The sequence below is a fragment of the Ziziphus jujuba genome, chromosome 12 (genome assembly GCF_031755915.1).
Source record: "Ziziphus jujuba cultivar Dongzao chromosome 12, ASM3175591v1".
Lineage (NCBI taxonomy): Eukaryota > Viridiplantae > Streptophyta > Magnoliopsida > Rosales > Rhamnaceae > Ziziphus > Ziziphus jujuba.
The window spans coordinates 4,661,363-4,687,995 of NC_083390.1; the positions used below are offsets into that span (position 1 = coordinate 4,661,363).

General features: G+C 30.7%; 1 protein-coding gene and 1 pseudogene across 1 annotated transcript; both read left to right on the forward strand.

Moving 5' to 3' along the window:
• Positions 1–13,770: 13,770 nt before the first annotated feature.
• On the forward strand, positions 13,771–15,017 carry LOC125418425 (stemmadenine O-acetyltransferase-like; annotated as a pseudogene).
• Positions 15,018–16,003: 986 nt separating this feature from the next.
• On the forward strand, positions 16,004–17,965 carry LOC125418707 (uncharacterized). Its single transcript, XM_060813120.1, has 3 exons — positions 16,004–16,350; positions 16,575–17,320; positions 17,527–17,965. The coding sequence occupies exons 1-3, from the start codon at positions 16,004–16,006 to the stop codon at positions 17,562–17,564; spliced, it is 1,131 nt and encodes a 376-aa protein (XP_060669103.1). The 3' UTR covers positions 17,565–17,965.
• Positions 17,966–26,633: the final 8,668 nt, after the last annotated feature.

Consider the following 26,633-nt stretch of genomic DNA (forward strand, 5'->3'; position numbering starts at 1 on the left):
TAATGGTGTGAAAATGGGGGGAAAATTGCATAGAAATGAAAAATTGCAAAAACCAGTAAAACCGGAGGAAAATTTTCCTTCACTTTATCAGTTTTCACAAGTTTTCCGCTAATTTTCCACTAGTTTTAAGCTAGTAGGAAAACGTTATATTTGGCCAAAAAAAAAAAAACATAATCGATTTTTTTGAGACAGTTAATATGTTTGTTTATTATTATTCATATTTTATATATTTATTAATTTAGTTTAAACATTATTCATTTAATTTTGTAGTAAAATAGAAGATAATGATATTGTAATTGCAGTTTCATACGATGGAATATTGGTGTGAAATGATGGTGGTCATTGGCAATATATCAAATCTAAATGTGAAAGGATTGCACATGTTTACAAACCCAAAGAAATTCAACAAGACTATCTACAAAAATATGGGATGAATATAAGCTATAATAAAGCATGGAAAGGTAAAGAATATACATTTAACAATGTTAGGGGATCTCCAGAGGAGAATTTCGCTAAGTTGCCTGCCTACTGTTATGAGTTAGTGTCGAAGAATCCTGGGACTCTTACACGTATCAAAACAGATGACAATAACCATTTTGTATATTTTTTTATGGCGATTGGAGCATGCATTAGGGGATTTATAGCACACATAAGGCCTATGTTAACTGTTGATGCAACTATGAAAAGAAAATATAAAGGATATATGTATATTGCATCGGGCATGGATGGCAATAAGCAAATATATCCTTTGGCATTCGGCATTGGAGATGGAGAGAATGAGCAAGCATGTACATGGTTTTTCCAAAACCTCAAGGATGCTATTGCTTTCCGACAGGAGGAAATTGCTTTTTGATAGGAGGAAACTTTTCCGATTGGAGGAAAATTTTTCCGTCAAGAGAAAAATTTTCCAGAAGCTACAATCGCATATTGTGCAAAAATGAATTTAAAAAAATGTCAAAAGAAATTTTATGAATTATCGCATATTGTGGATTTAAAAGCTACAATCTCTTTTATATATTAGTGTACAATACATATTAGGCAACATACCAACCATAGGTTCCATCCTTAAACATTATAGTTCCAATAGTCCTCAAAGATTATGGTAATGGTTTAACATTCAAATCTCCCATTAAATTCAACAAAAAAGCAGCTTCATATAAGAGATAATTTCACATTCTAACCATGCAAGACAAACATTTTATATCACACCGAATAACACAATATTGTAAGCATGGCTCATAATGACAACGGTTCAAAATTGAGCAATTTACAAAGAGATGAATCACATTCTACAATATCCATTACGAAAATTATCAACAATGCTGAAAAACCAATCAATGCAGTACAAATATAGGTTCAACAATAAATTCTTTACATTAACGCAGCATCTGCCTCGCACAATATTTTCTATTTTGTTCATAAAAACAACTTACATTAATGGGGGACATACCACCAAAAATGCTTCTCTATCTCTGTGAGTGTGTGTGTGTGTGTGTGTGTGTGTGTTTGTGAGAGCTTCAAATCCTTGTTTTTGTAATTTTCTCAGCATGCACTTATAACTCGACGATCGAAAATTTTGTGCCTCACTTTTCTGCTCGGCCCATCACTTGCTCATCCAATGCTGAAAGAAATAAAAAATCAACATTAGTAACAAAACTTAATATTTATATATTTCTTAATTTAACTAAAATGCGTTAATTAAACTAAAATGAAGTTTACAATAAAACATTTATTAATCACCACATAAAAAAAAAAGCTCTTCGGTCGAAATCTAAAATAAAAAAAGAATGAAAATTAGATGCCCATTCACATTGAAAAGAAAACATACATTCTTCCTTTTTTTTATGATGAGATAAAAAATCAAACTTCTCAATATTGGAAAAAAACTTTGTGAGTTGTGAGAAATTGCTAGTCTAGATTATGTGAAGATGACAGAAGATGAAATATTGTATTAGAGATGTGACAAGCCAAATCTACTAATTTGTTTAACTTTATATCAGTTAGAGTAGCATAGTTTATGCTAACAAAAAAGCAATATTATAACTATCATACGTCATTCAAATCATTTAATCAAAAGGAGTCCATAATAATCAATGTACTTATAAGCCTAAAAAAAAGTTACACCAATAATATAATGGACAAACAGGTAGCAAGATAGGAGGAATTCATTCCCAATTTCAAAATGACAATAAAAACTTGATTCAAACATACCAAAGGCCGATCAATATGTTGAACTATTTTATGTTTTCTCGCATAACAAACATAAAGTAATCATACAATAACCACAACAAAACACTAGAAAGATGAAAAATAAAAATAAAAAATAAAATAAAATAAATTGAGGTAAATCACCATTCAAAATGGTTCAAAATTGCAAAAACCAAAACAAGATTTAACAACATATATCATAATATATTATACATATATTATATTACATGTATATTATATTACATGTATTACTCAGTCAAATTAGCACAGTAAGAAAAATCCCAAAAGCATACCAACTACAATCTAATCCTTGCCCACTCACATGCTGAAACTCTCAATACCTCATAACAACATAAAATCAGTACCTATTAATCACAAAACCATAAACACACAGAAATTAAGAAACACAGTCTCCATTCATGCCATAATCTATCTGCAAATGTGGTTGAGCATCAGGTTAAGACCCATTCCGGCATTTTCCATTATAATATCAAATCCCATTCCAAACAAATCCCATAATTTCAAAAAGCCCCAAATCATATAACAAACAAACAAAAAACAAAAAACTAAAATTTCGCTGATCACGATAGGAGAAAGAGAAAGAGGAGGAAGAGACCACACCAGTGCTTTTAAAGAGAGGTTTCTTGACTGTGCAATAAGTTTGCCCTGCTGTTTCTTCCCACTTTTTCTCTTTAATTAAAAGCTAAAGTAAATTCAAATGCCCAAAGGTTCAAAGGAGTAGGATTTAAAAAATAAAATAAAATAAAAATGCTCAAAGGACTAGCTCCTAGTGGGACGACGGTGGTGTGAGGACAATGATGATGAAAGGGACGACAGTGGTGCGAGGAGGACGACAATGGCGGCAACCGTTATGAGAAGGCTTTGCCTTTGGGTGTCTCTTCTCTTCCTCTGGGTGGCTCTCAATCAAATGACTCTTGCCGAGACAACAATGGGCGAGGACGATGCTGAAAAATGGGAGGAGAATTTTCATGAAATGGCGCCCGGGATGATGTTTTCCAAAAAGCCCTAGCTGCATTTTCAAAGGGAAAGTAAAGAAAAAGAAAACCAAAAACAAGAAAAGAAAAAAAAAATACAAAAGCATTTTGATAGAGAAAAGAACAAAAATAAATAAATAAATAAAGATCAAATTTCTAGCCAAACCCTTAGTTAACTCGCCTAGATCAAACGTTTCAAGCCGGTGGCGGCCGTTTGGTATTTTTTAGCCATTTGGCCCTTTTTCGGCCATTCCAAGCCAACCCACATACCCCTTCTCTCATTTTTGAACCCTCTGAATCCATTCCCATATTCCATTTGCCAAGATTCCTCACCATTTGAAAGATACATCAACGAGAGTTTTGGCCAAATTTTGCCACATGTTTTTTGGCCACCGGAGTCACCATTGGACCGAGGTGAGCACACCGTTTTTTATTTTTTATTTTTAATCTCTTGGCTTTCCATTGATACAAAGTTTGTGAATTTTGGATATTGTTTGATAATGTTTTCCATTTTCAGATCAATTAGTTAAATACCGAATAAATTTGGAATATGTTTGGACAAAATTGAAGTTAAATTAGTGAACTTAGATATTAATAAGACCCATTGGAAGGTTTAATTTTATAAACTTGATCTGTAGATGAAAAGTCCCAATTTAAGGTACTGAATCCTAAAGGGTTCGCAGTATAATTAGACTGCTTGGTGTCCAATTTACATAATTTTATAGTTATACAAATCATTTTAAAACATTTGACACACACCAATGTCTTTGGTTTAGTTATTGAAGCCTAAAGATTATTTTATTATATTACAGGCACTCGTGTTGAGCCTGGAAGTGATCCTACAGAAGAGCAGGAGTAAGCATCTACAGTACAGTGAGTGGTTATATCTTTTTAAAATGTTTTGGGCATGCTAGTATAATATATGTGTGGTTTGAATATTTTACGTATATATGGTTTGATTTAAATGTTTATTTCATGCATATATGAATATATGTGTTATCCTTTATGTGGCTTTTGACAAGATTTTAAATGGTTTCTAATTTATGGAGTTCAAAATGGACTTGTGAATTATGGTATTTAAATATCTTGATATTTGAATTGAGATGTTAATCATTTTTTAAAATACTTGATTTTTGAGAAAGCAGATTGGAAATTATATGTTTTTAAGCATGTTTAAGTGTTTTATAATTTTATGTGCTAAAAATGGTTTATAGTAATATATATATATATATATATATATATATATATATTTCACTGTGGTATTTTAGTTTTGAAATAAATGATGATTTAGAATTTTTGGGATATTTAAATGAATAGTTAGATTTGAATATTAAATTATATTTTATGATACAGTATTGTTTGGAAATATATGATCTTACAAAGATTATTTTTATGGATATTGTATTGTTTATTTTCAGTTGGAGTACCATATAATACCAATATTTCAGATCAGTATTATATTATAGCGTAGGTTTGCCACGATGCCTGTAGTACATTAAGGGTTATGAGGTTAGGTTCATCTCAATAGTTTATTATTGCCACGATACCTTTTGTACATTACGGGTCGTGAGGTTGGGTTCATCTTAACGATTTATTAGGGTCGTAATGTGGGTTTATCCCACGGTTTTCATTTCTTTTACTGTTTAGTGTGTTTTGGGACGCCATGCACTGCTTGGCAGTGCTAGGTATATTGTATGGTACATTGTTTGTGTTTATGAGTATATTATTGGTTTTTCTAATATTTATGATTTTACTGCACCTTTATAATTAATTTATGATATTATATTTATATTATTTTATGCTCAATATTTATATTATGATTGATCCAGTTTATAATATTTTAATGATCGTTGATTTCATATTATTTTTTGATAATGATTTGGTACACAACTTCAAATTTTGTGAAATGATTTTTAAACAAGGAACCTATCAAAAGAGTGGAACGAGAGTTTTGAGAGAAAGTTTTGTAGAAATAAAATATTATTTTCCTATTATACTATGCTACTCATTGAGATATCTTTACCTCACATTTTATTTGTTTTTAAATTTATTTCCCTAGATCCAGGCACTTAGCTGGTAGTCTACCTCATGCACCGTTTGTTATTTTATGCTTCTTGCCGTAGCAACAGTACTTATCATTCTCTATTTATCTTTATCTTTCTAAACTTATTTGTATAAGTTGTACTTCTAATTTTTCAAATACTTTAGAATGATCTAATCTAGATATTGGATACAGTATTGACCATATTATATATATGTAGTTATGACATGTAGTATGATGGGTTGTAGTTGTGGACCATAGTTATGAATTTATATGTTGTTGTGGTTTTATCTTTGTATTGAGGTATTATTTGATATTGCATGTGTTCGCTTGTCCGCGGTTTAAGTGATGTTCTATTGGGTATTCTTCTAATGATTGTCCAGTGGAATTTCTTTAGGCGGGACCACCTGAGAGATCCTGAGATTTTCCTAGGGCGGGTCCTATCATCTCAATCTATCCATAACAAGAGAAGTTATTAATATAGGTAATAAAATATCTATTACCTCTCAAAATAGATGGTTTATATGAAACATAGAGATTAATGCCGTATCATAAAGAATTATTACAAATTCTGGCAAATTCTGATGCAACTATAGGAGTAACAACAACAACACAATGGAATTGATATAAGGAGCAACATATAAGCCAAATTACTACAAAATGCTACATAAAGTCTCCAGCGAGTTACCATTCCTTGTAATCTCCTATTAAGCTATCAATTTCCAATAGATTACCAAATTATGGTCAAAAGTTGAACCATTTAGAAAATGATTCTTTCTTTCCACCTGCTGATGATAAACCATCTTTGTACCAATAAAACTTGGCAACAAAGCTCTTATTCTCATTAGGCTTTAGATATTTGCTAACATTTTAGAAACCTTCTTGTCTTTTTAATTGGTCACCATAACAAAAGGCATAAACTTGTTTAGATTGATGTCATCCTTCTTAATGAAAAGAATAGTAGTTAACTCCTTCAAAATACATCCAAACTTTCTAATGTAATGAGGCTTGATCCTATATTGTTAAAAAAGACAAAAATCTCCTCATTATGGTAAGAGATACTCCTTACCAAAATCATTATTAAGGAGATTGGTATAATAAGAGGAAAGTTTAAAAAATAAGCCCATTTACACTACTAACTCCATCATACACAATAAAGTTCAATAAATTCAAATAGTGGTGTTTCTTAATTTATCAAAATTGATAAATTTCCTACTAATCTTCAAGAGCTTATGAACAGTATTCATAAAACATAAACTTAAAATATAGAATCATACATGTGATTCTCTATGACCATCATATAGCACTTATACAAGTGCTTGAAGTCCTTATACAACATTTAACTTCGACAATATTATGAATATTTGATATCTCCGATGGTTCGATGTCCAAAGTCATATCTAGCTTTGTAAGAGTCAAACATGATCAGAAACTTTCGCCATTTCTGATAATTAGTCTATTCAATTTATCATGGCATTCTTAGGCAGAGCATTAAGGGTGCTCCCAACTGTGAAATAACAAATAACAAAAATGCATTACATCACAAAGACTATGCAAATGCTATCTTCCCAGCCCCCTCAATCATACAACACATAATATCTCTAGGGTCCTCGTAGCACAAAGGATATCCATACATAGGTTAGGGATAGTCAACCAAATCACCACAATCAAATACATTAAACTAAGTCACCGACAAGGTAACTTAGAACCTGTGATTCATGATATTCAATCAACTTTCATTGCCATTTCGAGTATTCTATCAAGTAATTAAACTACCGACAGAGTAGCCTAATCACCTGTATAGACCCTGGTTCATAAGTGGAACAGAATAAGTTACATTAGCAATTTCATGAATTATGCAAGCTAAGTTGTACGACAGGTATATACTTAGCATCTATCCATAATGCCAACTCCAAGTTAACACCCATAAATTAAACCTCACTATAGGTGAGCATATAAAATTACATTTACTATGTCAACTTCTATTACATTGGCAATTTCAAGATATAGACAACTTAAGCTTCACGACAGGTGAGTACTTAAAATTCTACACCATTACGCCAACTAGGCACTAAGTGTCGGAACCCATCTAAGATCTCTCATCGGAACCCTAGACAAGTCCTGATTCTAGGGAAATACCACAGAACCTTTCAATGGAAAATTCGATAGTATCTCCCTTAAGGGTTGGACAATCCACAATATTCTCTGCACAGAAACACACTTCTAAAGTATCCTCTTATTTCTCCCACCTTACTATAATTTATTTCTACAAATTTCAGCACTTCAAATAATATACAGGGATTAAATGCAATATTAAATAAATAAATATCCAACATAGTATACAGAGCATCATAGGATTACAATTAAGTAGAAGAGTTAATACAATACAGAATGGAGAGAAACAATACAAGATAGCAATAAACAGAAGAAATGAGACTTCTTGCATTTTGGAGATGAACAGAGACATCAGGCTCCCCCCCGGATGATCAACATCTACTAATCTAGGCTTAAGGGAACAAATTTAAAAACATGAGATGCTAATCATCTCAATGAGTGACTCAATCTACTGTATAATAATAATAATAATAATAATAATAATATAATACACTTGATTAATTAATAATAAATAAATAAATAAATAATAATTAATTGAAAATAATATTTTTCCCTTAAAATCCTCACAATTCACTTAGTTGGAAAGTTTTCCCTTTTAAAACATTTTCGCAAAAACCCAATATTTGTACACCCAAAAAATCAAGAAAATCCATAAATAAATAAGATGCAAATAGAACATAGATAATTTAGAATTTAAAATTTACATTGGAAATACTTTAAGAACAATTCACTAAATTTAGATTAAAATATAATAAGGTAAAATAAAATTATAAATAAACTTATATTAAAGAAATTTAGCATAAAAACAAAAATAAACTCCATATATAAATTATACAATTTATTAATTAAATCAATGAAATAATCAAAGAAATATTTTATTTAATTTTACACCTCATTTTGAAATAGATAATGAAATAAAATAAAAATTCATGTCAAAACATCAAATTGAAATAAATAATACAAACACGATAAAATGCATTTAAACGATCAATCTAAAATAAGTAGAATAAATCAATTTAAAACATCTATTTGAAATAAATGATAAAAATATAATGAAATCCATTTTAAATCCTCCAATCAATTTAAATAGTAAAACCATGGTAAAATGCAATTTTAAAACATTAATCCAAATAAATAATAAGAACATAATTACATACATTTTAATTTTAAATACTCTTTGAAACATTATTATTTTGGAAATCATACCCAAAAAACCACTTGATGCACCAAATTATATATCAGTGATGCCCGACGGTATCCAACATTCCAAGCACCGCATGATGGGGAGGTTAAAGAGAGAAACCGACATACGGTCATGTGGCATCTCACAGTGTCGCTGCTATCAATAGTTATCTCGACCATGAAGGGGGCGGCTGATGCTCACTGCACATTATAGCTTGCCCACCCTCGGTCTGATGGCAACCAGAGGACAATCCTATAAACCTACGCACTAATCATATCCACATATACAGTATAAAATACCAGTACCGTATGGTGCATCTAAGAATCATAAAGTCACTATTTTGCGTAAATACCATCTGGGTTATCTCATCCATTTAAACCTTTAAAATTCTACCTTTCTTTTAACTCATCATCATAAATCCATCACTTAAAAATCATCAGTGTAAATCCATCAATTTCAAATCCAACAATTTAAATCCATCAATACAAATATACCAATTTTTCAACACCATAAAACCAGATCCATAAATAATCAAATGCATAAATAAATTCTTTGAGCATAATAATTTAAAATAATATTTTTCTAAAATCCTCAAAATCCAACTTAAATTAAACATGTCATTAAAATCACGTAAAATTCATATATAGTTAAAGTCCACAATTCAACAATATCATAAAATAAATTCCACAATTATTTCAATGCATAATAATTTTAAGTAAATATTTTCCTTCAAATCCGTAAAATCAATCCATACAAAAAATAATATTAAAACCTCATGAAATTCATATATTCTTAAAAATCATGCAAACACATTTATTATGCATTGTAATTTCTACAATAAACTTAACAATAATTTAATAGAAACTTTAAATCCATAATTCTTTTAAATCCCAAAATACATGGACAGCAACACATACATTGAAATTATCACAATTTAGCAATATAAATTTATATAACAATTTTACTAAATATCCAACACATAAGACATATTTTTCTAATAATCAATTAACACAAAATATATATAATTTAACATCCTAAATCAAGATCCTCAATGGGATCAGTCCCACGACTTACATGTGCTCTTAAAATATCAACGTTACACAACATCGAATAAATCAATATTTAAATCGGATATATTATACACGGACACCTAGGGAGCTAACACAAACGTTAACCAAAATTTACAAATAATATACCGAAACGAAGCTTACGATGAAGGATTACAAATCAAGTCTCGAACTTAATATCCACAAATCTCACAATTCGTCAAGAATCGAATGAAAAGACCTCAGATTTAGACTCAGTGAGGCCAAATTAGTGGGAAAGGCTAGGTGAGATCACCGAAAACTCATCGGAATCAAATTTCATGGTGAACCGCCATGCCCACCGTGTAAGGTCATCACCGGTGGTACGTGTGGTGGCCAATGGCTGCAATTTTTGGCGGGAAGGTAGATTGAGGAACAAGTGACTCAACGAGATCGATGGTGTAAAAAACGGGTGGCTGGTTTGAGAGAAATTGGCCAGAGAAGGAAACAGTGCCAACAACAGAAAATGCCTTGATTCAGGTGCTTCACCTGTCAAATGGCCGTGATTTTTGGGTGGCTGGCCAAAAATGAAGGTATGGTGGTGGTGGCTGGAGAACAGGCAATGGTGGTTGGCCGGTTCTCTTTCTCTCTCCTCTTTCTCTTTTTTTTCTTTCTCCTTCTCTCTCCCTTCTTGCCTAATTAAAAATGCCCATGCTTGCCACTGTGCACTCTTGGGTTGCCCCAAAGCATGACACATGCCACAGTGTCTAGTGCCTACACATGTAGATCGATACACATTAAACGCTGTCCCAAAAAAACTTCGCAGGTCCGTAACTTTCTAACCAAATATCCAAATTAGGCATACCACTAGTCTATGAACTTGTATCAATGGGTACTTTACAATTCTACATGAGTCAAAGCTAAATTTTACCAAAATAAAAAGTCAAACCCAACACATTTAGATAGTTCGGATCGCAACTCGTTTCGCTCATAACTTTCAAACCATAACTCTGTTTTCGATGTGCTACTAATCCATGAACTCGGATCGATGCGTAATTTACAACGGTGCTTCCGTCAATGTAGAATTCCATCTAGATCAAAAAGTTAAAACGAATCGCACTTGGTCAATGACGATCAAACTCGGTCAATGCGAGAAAATTTCGGAGGACTTCGGGACGAGGTATTACACTAAGCCTCATGATAGTTTATGGTTTGGATATACAAAATCTTGTGACAGACAAACACTTAGCCAATACTCACTACTATGTCCAACATAGCATAAAGCTTTACAATGGACAGTTTAATTGAAAAAAAATATATTTAATTTGGACATTGGGCATTTTAATTAAATAAATTTTAGAAATTGAGAATAGAGTAATTTTTTTAAATATAAAACCATATATATATAATTAATAATAATATAATAAAAAATGGTTTTTTAATAAAAAATTGGTCGCTGATGTCAACATGCTTTGGCATTTGTAAAGCAATGTCATATTATTGAAAAGATACAATAAAACCCCAGCAATAATGGACTTTTGGCAAATGTAGTCATGCAAGGGATTGACATTTTTATGAGTAAATCATTTGGATATCCTTATCATAAAAGGATTTTATAACTCTGTATACTGTGTAAAAGTCCATAAAAGTTTATAAATTCTGCAAAAGTTGGTTAGTTTAAAAAAAATAAAAAGAAATCTACATAAGTATTTTAAAATCCAAATTGAATTCATTTATAGTTTTATTTAGCAAAATGAAGAAAAGAAAAACGAAATCCAAGGTATATTCAATTTAGAGTTTTGGAGGATTTTAAAAGTATTTAAAAGTTTAGAGATATTCACTTTATATTTTGAAGGAGTTTATACAAGTTCAATGATATTCGATTCAGATTTTAATAAATTTTATAAAAATCCATTAAAATGAAGATGTATTCAATTAATACTTTGTAAAATTATTTTAAAATCTGAACATATTCTAAAAGTCATTAATTTTAAAAGATTTCAAAAAATAATGGATTTTAATAGATTTAAAAAAGATTTTAAAAATGAAATTATGAAAGAAAATTCTTAATATGAAATCCAACCTTAATCCTGAAGATTTCTTTGGATTTTTATAAATTTTTTATGGTATTTATAAAATTCTATAACAATCCATCAAATCTTTTATAATTTATAATTTATTTTAAATCTATTAAACTCTAAATTAAATACACTCCTAATTAATTTTCTATCTTCTATCTATAAAAGTTGTAATGATAAGATTGTTAGCTGAAACAAATTTTTTTTTTTTTTTTTCTTGTAGAAGAGAGGATGCATAAGATTTTTTTATTTATTTGTTACGATAGACATCAATTAATTAAAGCTTGGCCAAATCTTGACACTAACCGCATATAGGAAAAACAAGTTTATGCAGGGGTTCCACTAAGAAATAACACTACAACCAAGATTCGGTTAGCCATCCATTTCACGCAAACCCACACATAAATGTGGGAGAGTGAAAGCAGTTGGCTCGAAGAGTGGCATGCTGCAACAGTGACTATCGATTTGAGGTTTGTGATACTATAAACCAAAAAAGTAAAATAAAAAGAAAATTGATTTACACCTCTTCAATTTTATTTTAATTACAATTAAATTTGCATTTTTGAAAAATTATATTTAGAATTCATCTATTAATTTTTTTAATTGCTTACGGTTAAAAATTATAAATGTAATCAAGGTAAAATTAAAGGAATTTAAATGAAATTTATTAAAAAAAAAAACTGATTGATCCACGTATGAAGGATACAGAAGGAGAGTAAAGGCAAAATTAAAGGGAGAGTAAAAAGGAAAACAGAAGCAGAGTAGAGACGCATAATGGGCCTCGATAGAATAATTAATTTTTCTTTGGAAGAGGAAGGAGAAAGGGGAACTGCCGACAGAGAGAGAGGGAGAGAAGCACCACATAATGGTTGGTCCAAGTTTTGGTACAAAACACAATTTATTCCCATAAAATGTTCGATTACTTCGCGTGGTCTTCACCTTTCAATTGTACACATGTATTCTCTCAAAAGAATAATCAATTTTCGTTTTAAAAAAAAAAAAGAACAATTAATATTTTTTAACATAACTAGATAAATTGACAAATTTATTATCAAAAAAAAAAAAAATAGACGAACTGATCACATGGACTGATTACATCTCTTTTACTACTAATCACTTAATTGTGTCTATATATGTAGATATATCATCTTTAATTAAAATGTGTGATCATTTAGAATACAATGAAAATCTTACACACGGTCATCATGTTAATATATGTTGTCTTACTGAAAAAACAATTCCAGGTTTTCATATTTTTTTAAATCCCAAATTTTTTTATTTTAAATTAAAAAATATTCTAATTTTCATTTCAAAGCCCAGTGTTTTTTTTAGATATAAGTTAATTGAATGTATAACCAAAATATACAAAAGCAAAATAAAATAAACAAAAACAAGAAGGAACGTTTTTTCAATGATAGTTAATAGTTTCTAGGACCTGCTTTGAGAAAAATCTCATGCACCCATATATAAATAAGCACTTTTGAGAAGCTTAATTCCTAGATCAGATAATTAAGCATGGTTCATGGACAATCGCTGCGCGTGTATTGTTATGATTTTAATATTACTATTTCAATACCAATTTATTTAAAAGAAAAAAAAAACCAATTTAATTAATTAATTCTCTGCAAGTGTGCATGGAACCCATTAATTTAATTAATTATTCACTCGGTGTACTCTTGTCATGTTTAATTAATTATTTGATACTCACAAGCGCATGTGGAATTGGTGTGGAAGTATTGTATATTTTTCTGTCATGCACAGCGCTTTTTTTTTTTTTTTTTTCCCTCCTGTCATGCACAGCTAGCTTCTTTGTAAGTTTCCCTTCTAATTTATTTAGTTACTTCAGGTTTAGTTGCCGAGAAATCGTGGATGAAATGTAAATAGAGACTGAATATATACATTTTAAAATTTTAAGGTGTTAGAGTTTGAATTTATAATGGTGGATCACGACAAATGACAATTGTAAGGTGTCAAAAACACATGCAAATATTAAAATTAATTAATTGAATATTCGTGATTGTGTTTAAAATAAAATGTGAAACATATCAACTTCATTGCACAATAAGTAAGAAAAGCTAGCCGTCCCTGCTATCAAATTAATTCAAGAGATTAAGCAGGGAAGACGATGAAGATTGACATCATTGGAAAAGAAACCATAAAACCATCATCTCCAACTCCAAATCACCTTAAAAGTTTCAAACTGTGCCTTTTAGATCAGCTTGGTGCTCCAGCTTATTTCGCACTCATTCTTTTCTACCCCGAAAACCATGTCACAATTGAAGAAAGAAGACATAAACTAAAGAAATCTCTACTGGAAGCCTTAACTCAATTCTACCCATTTTTCGGAAGGATTGAGAATAACACCACCATTGAATGTGATGACAATGGAGGTCCGTGTATCAAGCTCAAATCCATAGCCCACTCTCAAGCTTTCTACAACATTCAGATATGGTGGTCCTACAACGCTTCCTTCCCATTGAAATTGAGTCTTTCAGAGCTGTCACAATACCTCTACTCCTTGTCCAACTCAATTTCTTCGATTGTGGCGGATTAGCTACAGGTTTGTGCATGTCACATAGGCTTGCAGATGCATCAACTCTTTGCGCATTCATCAAACACCTGGCTTCAATCTCTACTGGACATGCTCTAATACAACTTCCATGTCTACATTATGATCAACCTTCGTCTTTCTTCCCTGCAAGATCTCTCGGCCTTTGCCTTCCTCCAATTGGCTACGAAAGGCTGGTGATTGTTACAAAGAGTTATGTGTTTAATGCCTCAAAGATCGCCACTCCTAAGGCCGAAGCTGTCAATCCATTGGTGCACTGACCTTTGCATACTGAAGCTATTACAGCTTTCCTTTGGAAATGTGCAATGACTGCATAGAGATCAAATTCAGGCGTTTCAAAGCACACTTTGGTCCAATTTGTGAAAGGACGCAAAAGGGTGGATCCGGGCTTCTGGTACTACACTTGTGGCCGAGGAGAGTGAAACAGAGCTGAAAGATTTGGTGGCTCAACTGAGGAAAGGAATTATAGAATTTGATGAAAAGTTAGCGAAAAAACTTGGAAGGGATGATTCACTAGAATTGATCGAGGAATATAGGGAAGAGAGAGTAAATAAAGAACACTTGTATTCTTGTACCAATTGGTGCAATTTTGGGTTCTATGATGTTGCTGATTTTGGTTGGTGAAAGCCAACTGGATGAGTATTACTGCTATTGGTTGCTCTAGCAATTATTTCAGGCTGATAGACACAAAAGAAAGTGATGTTGTTGAAGCTTGGGTGACTCTAATTGAAGAAGACATGGCATTGTTTGAATGTGATCCACAACTTCTTTCATTTGCAATGCCAAATCCAAGTGTTTTGTAGATTGGTTCTAGGTTATGTAAGAGCTAAATTAATTAGCTCTTTAATTAATAAATTCTTTGAAAATATGTGGTTGATCGAAGCAAGTGCATAAATTTGTTGAATTTTCGTTTATGTTGGGAAAGCTAACCATTTGTAAAAGCAAAGTTGTTGTATGCCATCTTGCGAAGAAAAATAATTTATTATTTCTTATTGGCTTGGTCCATCAGTATATAGTTTGAGGAAGAGGTTTGCTTCTCCAGGGTCGTATTGAATCAGTCTTTGCTATCAATCTAGTTATATGTCCTCTTTGTATGATGTGGCATTTACTTGTCTCTTTCTATTGGTTGTTTAAAGCTTACTAATATTTTGATAGTTAGAAAGTTAGTTAAGAGACTAGTTTTACTATTGTACACATGTTCTTCATTGATTTGTCACACCAATTTTTCCCAGCAACTTCTTTCAACTTACTGAGGTGTTATATAACGCGATAGTAGACCCAGCTTATATTGTACGCTTCATTTTTTCTTTAATAAAAATGTGAATAAGTTTCTCTCTCTCTCTCTCTCTCTCTCTCTTTCTCTCTCTACCTCGTTCATCTTCAACCTTAAGAATCTACATTGTTTACTTTCTTTCTTCGTATCAAAGCCACATCAATGGTAGACTCGCATACAAGCCTCACTGTCTCTCCGTTTCCTAGCAACATAATAAAGCTGGATGATTTGAATTACTTCGTATGGCAGTCACAGATACTTCCAGTGATCAAAGGTCACAAACTCACCAAATTTCTGCATTTTTCTTCTTATGATGAATATGTAAAGGGAAATAGCAACAACAATGGCTTATCAGATGCTACATCCATTGATTCTTCCTCAAGCTCCTCTGTTTTTTATTGTGATGATTGGGAGGGACAAGATCAATTCCTTGTAGGCTGGTTATGAAGAACAATTGCTAGAGAAGTTATTGGTCATTTTCTTGGAAAAGAGTCAACATATAAACTCTGGCGTGCAATGGCAGATCGATATGCAGCTCGATCTCCTACTAGAATTCTTCACTACCGCAAATTACTACAGAACACTAAGAAAAATGCTCTATCTGTTGATGATTACGTTCTTAAAATGAAAGACTTGGCTGGAAACCTAGCAGCTGCTGGTGATAATGTCTCTGAGACAGATCTGGTGATGTATATTCTTAGAGGACTTGGCTCCGATTTTCAACCAATCTCAACAATACTAGAGATTCGACCAGAACAATATTCTTTAGAGGAGGTACAGCATCATCTTTTAGCTTTTGAGTCTAAACTGGATGAACTTAACTCAGCTATAACTATGATGCTACACATAAAGCTGCAAATATGGTTACTGGCTCAATTTCTTCATCTCTTGGTTCTAGTCCTTATGAACCTCAATCTTCTTCCTATGGATCTAGTGTGCCATTTATGACTTATTCTGGCATAGAGGTAACCAATCCTTACTCTATTCAGCCAAGTTTTTCATAATATATTGGCTCCTCTCTTGGAGAAATTGATTCCACTAATAAGGTTTTTAATGTGATGCATGATTCCTAATCTGTTGGTCGAAGTTCTAATAATTTCTCAAGAGGTAGAGGTTTTAATAATTTCTTAAGAGGCAGAAGGCGAAATTTCTTTGGTAGAGGTGGTGGTCGATCAAAACCAACTTGTCAACTCTGTGGTGTCTATGGTCATGTTGTAGCTCAGTGCTATCGACGGTTTGATAGCACGTTTCTGGGACCAAATGTTGGTAATACTGTTTCTGAGGTTTTACATCCTCCTACTCCAAGTAATTTTATTGGTCAATCCTTTGCCTCACATCCTTTATATAGTTTATCAGCTCCAAATTTTCCTTCGAAGTATTTGGACAATCAAGCCACTTTGACAAGTGCTTTTTCTTCTCCAAGCTCCTTCATTCGATCTCAAACTGGTACACCATATTATGCATCTCAAACATCTTTTCCATTGCTTGCTTCACACTATCCTCTACATTCTAGACCAACACCACCACTGTTACAGTTTGGTACTCTACTCCAAGTTGCAACCACCACTTCTTCTTATGCACCTTCAGTTGGTCCACCTAGCCGACCTGTTTCTTCCTCTCTGCTAGCCCAAAGCCACATGGTTCATTCTACTACAACAACTACAGCACCACAAAATTCTTTTCCAGTTGTGGTTGTATCTGACAAGTTTGCTGGTCACTGTCAATCAGCTTCACCAATGACATTACTTGATCCAGCTTGGTATTTTGACAATGGTGCTACAGATCATGTAGCAGCTGATGGAAATGCTCTTTTAGAACAAATTGAGTATCGAGGTAAGAACAAATTAAGGGTTTGTAGTGGTTAGTTTCTAGTTATTTCTCATATTGGAAACTCTTATCTTCCCACTAGTAGTATTCCAATAAAGCTGTTGAATATTCTTGTTGTTCCTTCAATTGCAAAGAACCTGCTTAGTGTTTCTAAACTGACAAAAGACAATGCTTTGATAATTAAGTTTATTGCTGACTCTTGTGTTCTCAAGGATCATCAAGGGACTGTACTACTCAAAGGTGTGCTTGATGAGGGCTTATACAGATTGATACTTTCAAAAAGGGATCATCATACCAAGCATCTCTTCCTCAACTTTTCTATCTTCTCATGGTCTGAGCAATATTTCCAATTCATCAGACTCTTCTTTTCAAACTACAATAGCTAGTTTCATTTTTCCTATAAATGATACTAAGATGCTTTCTAATCTTGCTGCAAATTGTAATATTGAATCTTCTCTTATTTTGTCTTTAAATAAAGATTTGTCCTGTAATGTTCCTGTTTCAAAGTCAACTTAGTTCAACTTTTCCTTGTAATCAAATCTTAGATTTCAATTGTAATTCATTTTCATCACAGTCTGTTGATAGTAATATGTTCTCTGAACAATGTGATTCTACTATCATCAATAAAAACAATTTTATTTCAGTTTTACCTACTTTTTCTTCTACTAATTCAACATCTTTGGCTTCTTTTTCAACAACAAACATGAATGCTAATGTTAATATTTTACATCAATGATTTGGTCATCCATCTTCACAGGTTCTGTCTCAAATTTTACCTTTTTGCACACATTCTTCTACCCCAACCATTTCAAATTTGTCTTTCTGTGATGCTTGTCAGTTTGGTAAACAACATCTTATTTCTTTTCCCTTTTCAAGCTCAAGAGCAGCAACACCTTTTGAGTTGATTCATATAGATTTATGGGTTCCAGCACCAGTTAAGTCTATTGATGGCTTTCGTTACTATATTCAATTCTTAGATGATCATACTCGTTATGTCTGGTTATATCCTCTTAAACTTAAGTCAGAAGCCTTACCTATGTTCATTCAATTTCAAACCATGGTTGAACAACACTTTGACAGAAAAATTAAGACTGTTCAAGTTGATTAGGGTGGTGAGTACTGTTCTTTTTTACCTTATCTTACCTCCATTGGGGTTCAGTTTTGTCGTTGTCCTTACTTACATTCTCAAAATGGTCATGTTGAGCATAAACATAGACATATTGTTGAGTTGGTCTTAGTTTACTTGATCATGTTCATATGCCTCTTTTATATTGGTGGGATTCTTTTCGTTGTGTTGCCTTTATTATCAATAGGTTACCCACAAAAGCTTTACAAAATCAAATTCCATACCAACTGCTATTTCACAAAACTCCTGACTTTAACTTTTTTCGTGTATTTGTTTGTGCATGCTACCCCTTCCTTCGGCCTTAAAACAAAAAAAAAAAAAAAAAGTTTCAGTTCCATACTCAGAGATGTGTCTTTCTTGGTTACAGTCCTAACCACTAAAGGTTATAAATGCTTTCATTCTTCAGGCCGGGTCTATATTTCTAAAAGTTTCACTTTTAATGAACAAGAATTTCCTTTCCTTTCAGATCCTCTTTTTGTTTCCTTACATAAGTTGAGTGTGGTGCCTACTGTGAAGTCTTCAGTTTCAGATTCAGAGTCTTCTACTCCTTTGTTAATTTAAGAAGCTCATCTGCATCTACATCATATTCTTCTAACACTATCTCTCAATCTCCTCATCCCATAAATTCTTTAATTCCTCCTGTTTCAGCTTCTCCATCAGTTCCTACAACTAGAAATCTGTAGCAAGAGCTACCAATTTCTCCCTCTTCACAATCATTACTTGTGTATTCTTGCCAACCTACTCTCAATACTCATCCTATGATTACTCGATCTAAAGTAGGAATTTTTAAACCAAAAACCTTTTCAGCTACACATCATCCCTTACATGTTACAGCTTTCTCTTTTCCTTTAGAACCTTCTGCTGTCTCACAAGCTCTTTCAGATCCTTCTTGGAAACATGCAATGACTTTAGAATTTGAAGCCCTCAAGCGCAATAAAACTTGGAATTTAGTCCCTTATGAACCTAGAATGCATGTAGTTGGTAATAAATGGGTGTTTCGTACCAAGTTTAAAGAAGATGGTATAGTTGAGCGATTGAAGGTTTTCATTAAACACTTGGAGTTGATTACACAGAAACCTTCGGTCCTTTTATCAAACTAGCTACAATACAAATTGTTCTTACTTTAGCTTTATCTAATGATTGGGAAGTTTGACAGTTTGATTTTAACAATCACTATGCGAAACTCGCTGATTAGCGACGCAATTAAATGAGTTAAATGCAATAAATAGAGATGCATTTCACAAAATCGCCAAACGTTGAGTCGCTAAAAACATTATACCAATAGCGATGCAGAAATAAAAGTCACCTAATGTGGACTAAACAGCGATGCAGTACAACAACAAGTTGCTAAATGTAGAGAGACTTGTGACGCTAAACATAGAGGAATCCGCGACTCTAACTCTCTATGTCACTAATTTTTACGTCTATACTACGTCGCTATTTTATGTAAATTCATACGTCGCTAATATGGAAGAAACAGCAACTCTACATTTTATGCGTTGCTAATTGTTAGAAATTTTAGAGACTTATTATAATTTGTCGTTGTTTTATGTAAACATATATGTCGCTAAATTGTAGAATTTTTAGTGACTTATGTAGTTATACGTCGCTGTTTACTTACAACTACATGTCGCTAATTTCATATATGTTTAATCTTTAGCGACTCGTTGTTTTACGTCGCTATATATTTAAATAAAAGCGTCACTAAAAACAAGAACACAAGTCTAGAGCATCGCTAAAGGTCGAAAATGGCGACCATGTTGTTATTATGCATCGCTAAAGGTCGAAAATGGTGACAATGTTATTTTATGCGTCGCTAGAAGTCTTTTTAGCGTCAAGTTTCTTCTTGTACGTTGCTGTTGCTTTTTTTTTAATTGTTAAAATTTATTAAAAAATAATAAATACAAAAAAAATTAAAATTAGCTTCATTCAAAATAATTAGAATACAAAAATAGAAAGTAAACATTTTCATAACAAAATAATTATCAAATAAATTAAATAGTATCTCATGAAATATTTTTACAATTCGGTAAACTATTGTATATGCAAAAGCAAAAGCAATATTAACTAAATCTCCATGAATTGCATATTCATTGAGATGGAAGTTGTCATCCCCTTGTTGACGATATTTCACACCCTCATACTGCATATGAAAAAATTAATAAATTTATAAACACTTATGCAAAATAAATATATATTAATTATTAAAAAGTAAAAATTTAGTAGAAGAAAATTTAAAGAATATTATCGTTGTTCTTATGAAAGCGAATAAAAAATTAATTAAATGGATAATAATAAATGTCATAAATATTACTTAAAACAAATAAATAAATCTACATACCAATTTATTTAGAAGGTATTTGTTATCCATATCCCCTCACAATTGTTACGAACATAGTCACTCTCACATTCATCCTCATTATCATTTTCATCAAAACTTGGCAACCGTCTGACAAATGGATTATGAGCCATTGTAGTATCGTCAAGAACATCTTCTTCAACAAAAGTATGATATTGTGGTGGAGTTTAAACAATAGACCATCTTGAAGATCTTCAACATAAAATACTTGCTGAACTTAACAAAACAATGTCAAGCAATATCACAAACAAAATATCTACAAAAGCAAGATTAAGAAAACCCAACGAACCTAACCTACAGTTAAAATGAAGAAAAAAAAAAACTCAACCCACCACATGTCACCACCAACCACAAATAAAAAAGAAACTCACCTAAACGATGGAGACGAAGAAACAAAAAACCCAGCTAACCACGAGGGCGAAACAGAGAAACCTAACTTCCTGACCGAAACGTAGGTAAATGAAAAATGAAACCCGAAATATCCCACTCTTCATGTCTCTCTTAGATTGCTTCCAAATATAACATCTATTAGGTAGTGTACTTGATGTAGTTTTAGAAAAGAAAAGGGATTCAAAAGAGCGCATAAAAATTTTAACACGCGCCAAAAATTTTCAGAACAGGCGCGTAAAGTTTTAAAACCCTTTTTAAGATTCTTTTTTTCTTTTTAAAATTAAGAGAATAGGCGACGCATTTATATCTTAAAGCGTTGCTTGTTCCATCAATGTCATTATTTTTTTTTTGTTTTTTAATTAGTTTTTTATTCTTCATCTAAAACTAAATACTGAAAATATTTCTTATATATGTGAAATAAAATTACCAAAGTGGTAGTTTAATTATTTTGTTTTCCAAGTACAGTTTATTTACTTTAAAATCCTGTTCTAAGTTTTACTTTTTGTTTCTTAATTTGATGGAATAGTCGATGCATAAAAAGCAAAAAGAGTTGCCAGATACTTTTTATTTTTTTTATTTTTTTAATAGTTATTAATTTGCTTTTGAAGTATAGTTTATTTACTTTTAAAAGTTGCAAGTAGAAAAATATTTTTTTTTTGAATTAAGAGAATAGGCGATGCATTTACAATTAAAAGCGACGCTTTTTCTTTTAATTTTATTTTTTTTTCTTTGGTTATTTTTTTATTTTTCATCTACAAATAAACATTGAAAATAGTTAAAGAATAAAAGTATAAAAAAAAAAGTTAAAAATAAAAGTCAGAAAAAAAAAATGGGACAGGCGATGCATTCGTTAAACATTGCTCTCCTGTTCTCTTTTTTAAATAATAAAAATGCTATTTAAAATACTTGAAAATTTAATAAGAAAATAATCTGTACTTGAAAAACAAAAAAATTAAACAAAAATAATTAATATATTTAATTAATATTTTATTATATTTGATTTATATTTTTATTAACTCTCTATTAAAATTTTTAAAATAATTAAATTTATCACAATATTTTTATTTCCTATCAATTAAATATGTATTAACCATTTATGAAATTATTAATTTTAAAATAATAACATTATTATATGGGTTAATATTTCATTTATTTGAAATATTAGATTCTTATACCAATATTTATTTGAATTTTATTGTCTATAAATTATTTTGTATGAATTTATCTATCAAATAATCTTAATTTGACAAAATTTAAAAGTAACCTTCAAATTAAAAAAAAAAAAAGGTCGCTAAAGGCTAGAATAGACGATGCTTTTCTAAGGTTATAATTTCCAGATTCATCGCTAAATGTAGGAATAGGCGATGCATTTTGAAAAAAGAGTCGCTAAATACGAAAAAAGGCAATGCATTGTTAAAAAAAGTCTCTTATTAGTTTTTAAACATAGAAAAAGTTTTTTAAATAATTTTTCATTACCTTTTTAACATAAAAAAGCTTTTTAAATAATTTTTGAAGTCTTAAATGACATAATTATTGAGAAGAAATCTCTTAAAAATAATTTTTATTTATAAAATTATTTTTATAAGCATATATAATTGATATATTATTAATTTATACATTATGTCATAGAAGTATAACAAGTAACTTATCGTAGAAACACAAATAAATTAAAGGAATTGCTTAATAATTTTCCCTCACATTTCTATCTATTCAAAATTTTAAAATAATTAAATTTATCACATTTTTATTTCCTATCTATTAAATATGTATTAACTATTTATGAAATTATTAATTTTAAAATAATAAAATTATTATATGAGTTAATATTCCATTTATTTGAAATATTAGATTCTTATGCCAATATTTATTTGAATTTTATTGTCTACAAATTATTTTGTATGAATTTATCCATCAAAAATCCTAATTTGACAAAACTAAAAAGTAATTTTCAAATTGAAAAAAAAAAAAAAAACATCATTAAAGGCTGGAATAGACGACTCTTTTCTGAGATTATAATTTCCAGATTTGTTGCTAAATGTAGGAATAAGCGACGCATTTTGAAAAAAGAGTCGCTAAATGTGATAAAAGGCGACGTATTGTTAAAAAAAGTCTCTTATTAGTTTTTAAACATAGAAAAAGTTTTTTAAATAATTTTTCATTACCTTTTTAACATAAAAAAGCTTTTTAAATAATTTTTGAAGTCTTGAATGACATAATTATTGAGAAGAAATCTCTTAAAAATAATTTTTATTTATAAAATTATTTTTATAAGAATATATAATTGATATATTATTAATTTATACATTATGTTATAGAAGTATAACAAGTAACTTATCGTAGAAACACAAATAAATTAAAGGAATTGCTTAATAATTTTGCCTCATACTTCTATCTATTCAAAATTTTAAAATAATTAAATTTATCACATTTTTATTTTCTATCTATTAAATATATATTAACTATTTATGAAATTATTAATTTTAAAATAATAAAATTATTATATGAGGAAACAGGAGATACAATCAAGGGGAATTGCGTCTCCTGTTTCAATTTTTTTTTTTTAATTTGATCCCCTTTTCTTAAAAAAAAAATACAATTTAAAGAATTGAAAATTTAAATGGAAAATAAACTGCACTTGAGAAACAAAATAATTAAAAAAAACAATAAAAATAATCATATTAGGCAATAGGCGATGCAATCAGCGGGAATTGCATCGCCTGTTCCAAATTTTTTGTTTAAAAATTTGTTCCCCCTTTTTTTTTATAAAAAATTAAAATTTAGAAAATAGGAATTTAAATAGAAAATAAAATGTACTTGAGAAACAAAATAATTAGAGAACAACAGTAAAAATAATCATAAAAGTTAATAGGCGACGCAATCAATGGGAATTGCATCGCCTGTTCCAATTTTTTTTAATTTGTTTTTTTTTTTAAAAATAAAAATACAATTTAAAGACTTGTAAATTTACATAGAAAATAAACTTTACTTGGGAAACAAAAAAATTAGAGAGTGACAATAAAAATAATCATAAAAGTCAACCGACGACTCAATCAGGGGGAATTGCGTCACCGATTCCTTTTCTTTTTCTTTTTTAATTTGTTCCCTTTTTTTGGAAAACCAAAAATACAATTTAACTACTTACAAATTATTTAAGAAAAAATAATATTCCTTCACATATTAAGAAATATTTTCAGTATTTATTTGTAGATAAATTAAATATATAAAATAATTAAAGAACAAATAGAAATGATGTAACAGGCGACACTGTTTTGATTAAATGCATCGCCGTTAACAAAAAATGTTTATGAGATTGGCAATGTAAAGTAAGGATATGGTGACTCTTTTTCAGTAAATGCATCACCTGAAATATCTGGCGACTCTTTATCCTATTAATGCGTCGCATGTTCCCTCAAAATAAAGGGAAAAAAATACTTTATTAGGATTGTAACTTGCAATATCAAATAAACTATCATTGAAACATAATCAAATAACCAATAAAATAAAAAAAACAATGAATAAAAAAAAAAAACCCGAAGCTGTTAAGTCATATATTCAGCAACACTAAAAATCAGGGTCGCTTTTTTTTGTTTTTAGCGACCTTCAATTCATTTTGTTTCTTAGCGATGCTAATTTATGTCGCTAGATCTCAATTTTTTTGTATTTAGTAACGCCGTGGAAAGTGCGTCGCTTATTGTCTTATTTAGCGACATTTTATCGCGCATTTTTTATTACGTCGCAAACTTGGTGTTGCTAAATCACTATTTTCGCGTAGTGAATGCTTTTCTTAATAGAGACTTAAAGGAAGCTGTTTATATGCAATAGCCTAAAGTGGTTTAAGTCTTGGATTTCAAAACTCACATGCTGATAACTCTTTGTTCATTTTGATGACTATTTCAGTACACGTTGGCACGAGTTCATAAACTAGTAGCACGTTGAAAACGGAGCTACGGTTTGAAAGTTATGAGCAAAACAAGTTGAGGTCCAAATTGTCCAAGGGTGTAAGAGTTGACTTTTTATTTCTGAGGATATGAGCTTTGACTCATGTACAGATGTGAAGTATTCGTCGATACGAGTCCATAGACTAGCGGCATGCTTGGTTTGGACATTTCGTTAAAAAATTATGTGATTACAAAGTTTTTCAAATACAGTATTATTTTAATATTATTTTTAAATATGTGAACAGTGTGCCACGTGTGACTTAATAAAAGATGCCATGTGTCATAATGAGGAGATGCCACATGTCAACCATATTAAATACTATATTATCTTAATATTATTTATTTATTTTATTATTTTATTATTATTATTATTATATTACTATATAAAATAAAAATAAAAATAAAAATTTCTTTTTTCCTCACGTGGGGAAACACCACCGAACCTTTCAACGGAAAATCCGGCAGCATCTCCCCTAAGGGTAGGACTTACCACAAAATTTCCTGCACCAAAAACACACTCCAATAAACACCACCTTACTCCTCCTACCTTACTACAATTTATTTCCACAAATTTACAGCACTCCAAAATAATAACAGGGAATCAGTAAGCAATTAAATGAATATCTGTCCAATCCGTATACAGAGCGTTATACAAATAAATATGACTTTAATACAATGATGGATAAAGAAGCAATACAAGATGAAGAGGAAAAAGGGATTCCAACAATAAAATTTAACAATTATTAATAAAATTCCATATCCATAAAATTCTTGAAATCAAAATATTTTTTTTGATTCACAAGTAATTATAATTCATTCAATTTTGGCATCAAGATTCCAAATATAAATTTACTAAATATTCAACATATCAAACATATTTTCAAATAACCAATTAACACAAATATATATATATATATATATATATATTTTAACATCCCAAAATAATTTTAAAGGTATTTCCATTTAATTTTACAATGCCATTTTATAATGGTTTTAATATATGTGTTATTGCCAAAAATGTATTTGGGATTTTAAAGGAATTATGGTTTAAGGTTTAGGTATCGTTAATTGAGAATCCAAAGTAAGATATCGTTCAGTTAAAAAAAAAAAAAAATCCTAAAAGAAGCACGTGATTCGATACATGCGATACACTCCAAAGGTGTGAAAATGTATCGAACGCTCACTAAGTATTATTGGTGGATTGGCACGATAAAGGAAGTTGCCAAATTAGAATCAAGGTATGTAAGTTGCCGATAAGTGGAAGTGGGAAGTAGAAATGTTAGCGCACTTTTTATTGGTATGCGAGTGGCTCTCATTGAGACAAGTCAGCCAAGCTGTTTGCAAAGCATATCATGAGACTACACAGAGTATCAATCACCATCACGACTATTTGAGATTAGAGCTTTACTTCAAGACTATGACGAAGGTTAACAGATACACTTGGAAAGAGACTTAACTACTGCATCGCCTTCCACCACAGGCCAATGGACAAGCGAAGTACAGAAT

Excerpts from the sequence above, each read along its gene's own strand:
- LOC125418707 (XM_060813120.1), top strand. The coding sequence starts at position 16,004 with ATGGCAGATCGATATGCAGCTCGATCTCCTACTAGAATTCTTCACTAC. Across the intron at positions 16,351-16,574 it reads CACATAAAGCTGCAAATATG|TTCTAATAATTTCTCAAGAG; the intron begins GTTACTGGCTCA and ends TGTTGGTCGAAG. Across the intron at positions 17,321-17,526 it reads AGAACAAATTGAGTATCGAG|GATCATCAAGGGACTGTACT; the intron begins GTAAGAACAAAT and ends TGTGTTCTCAAG.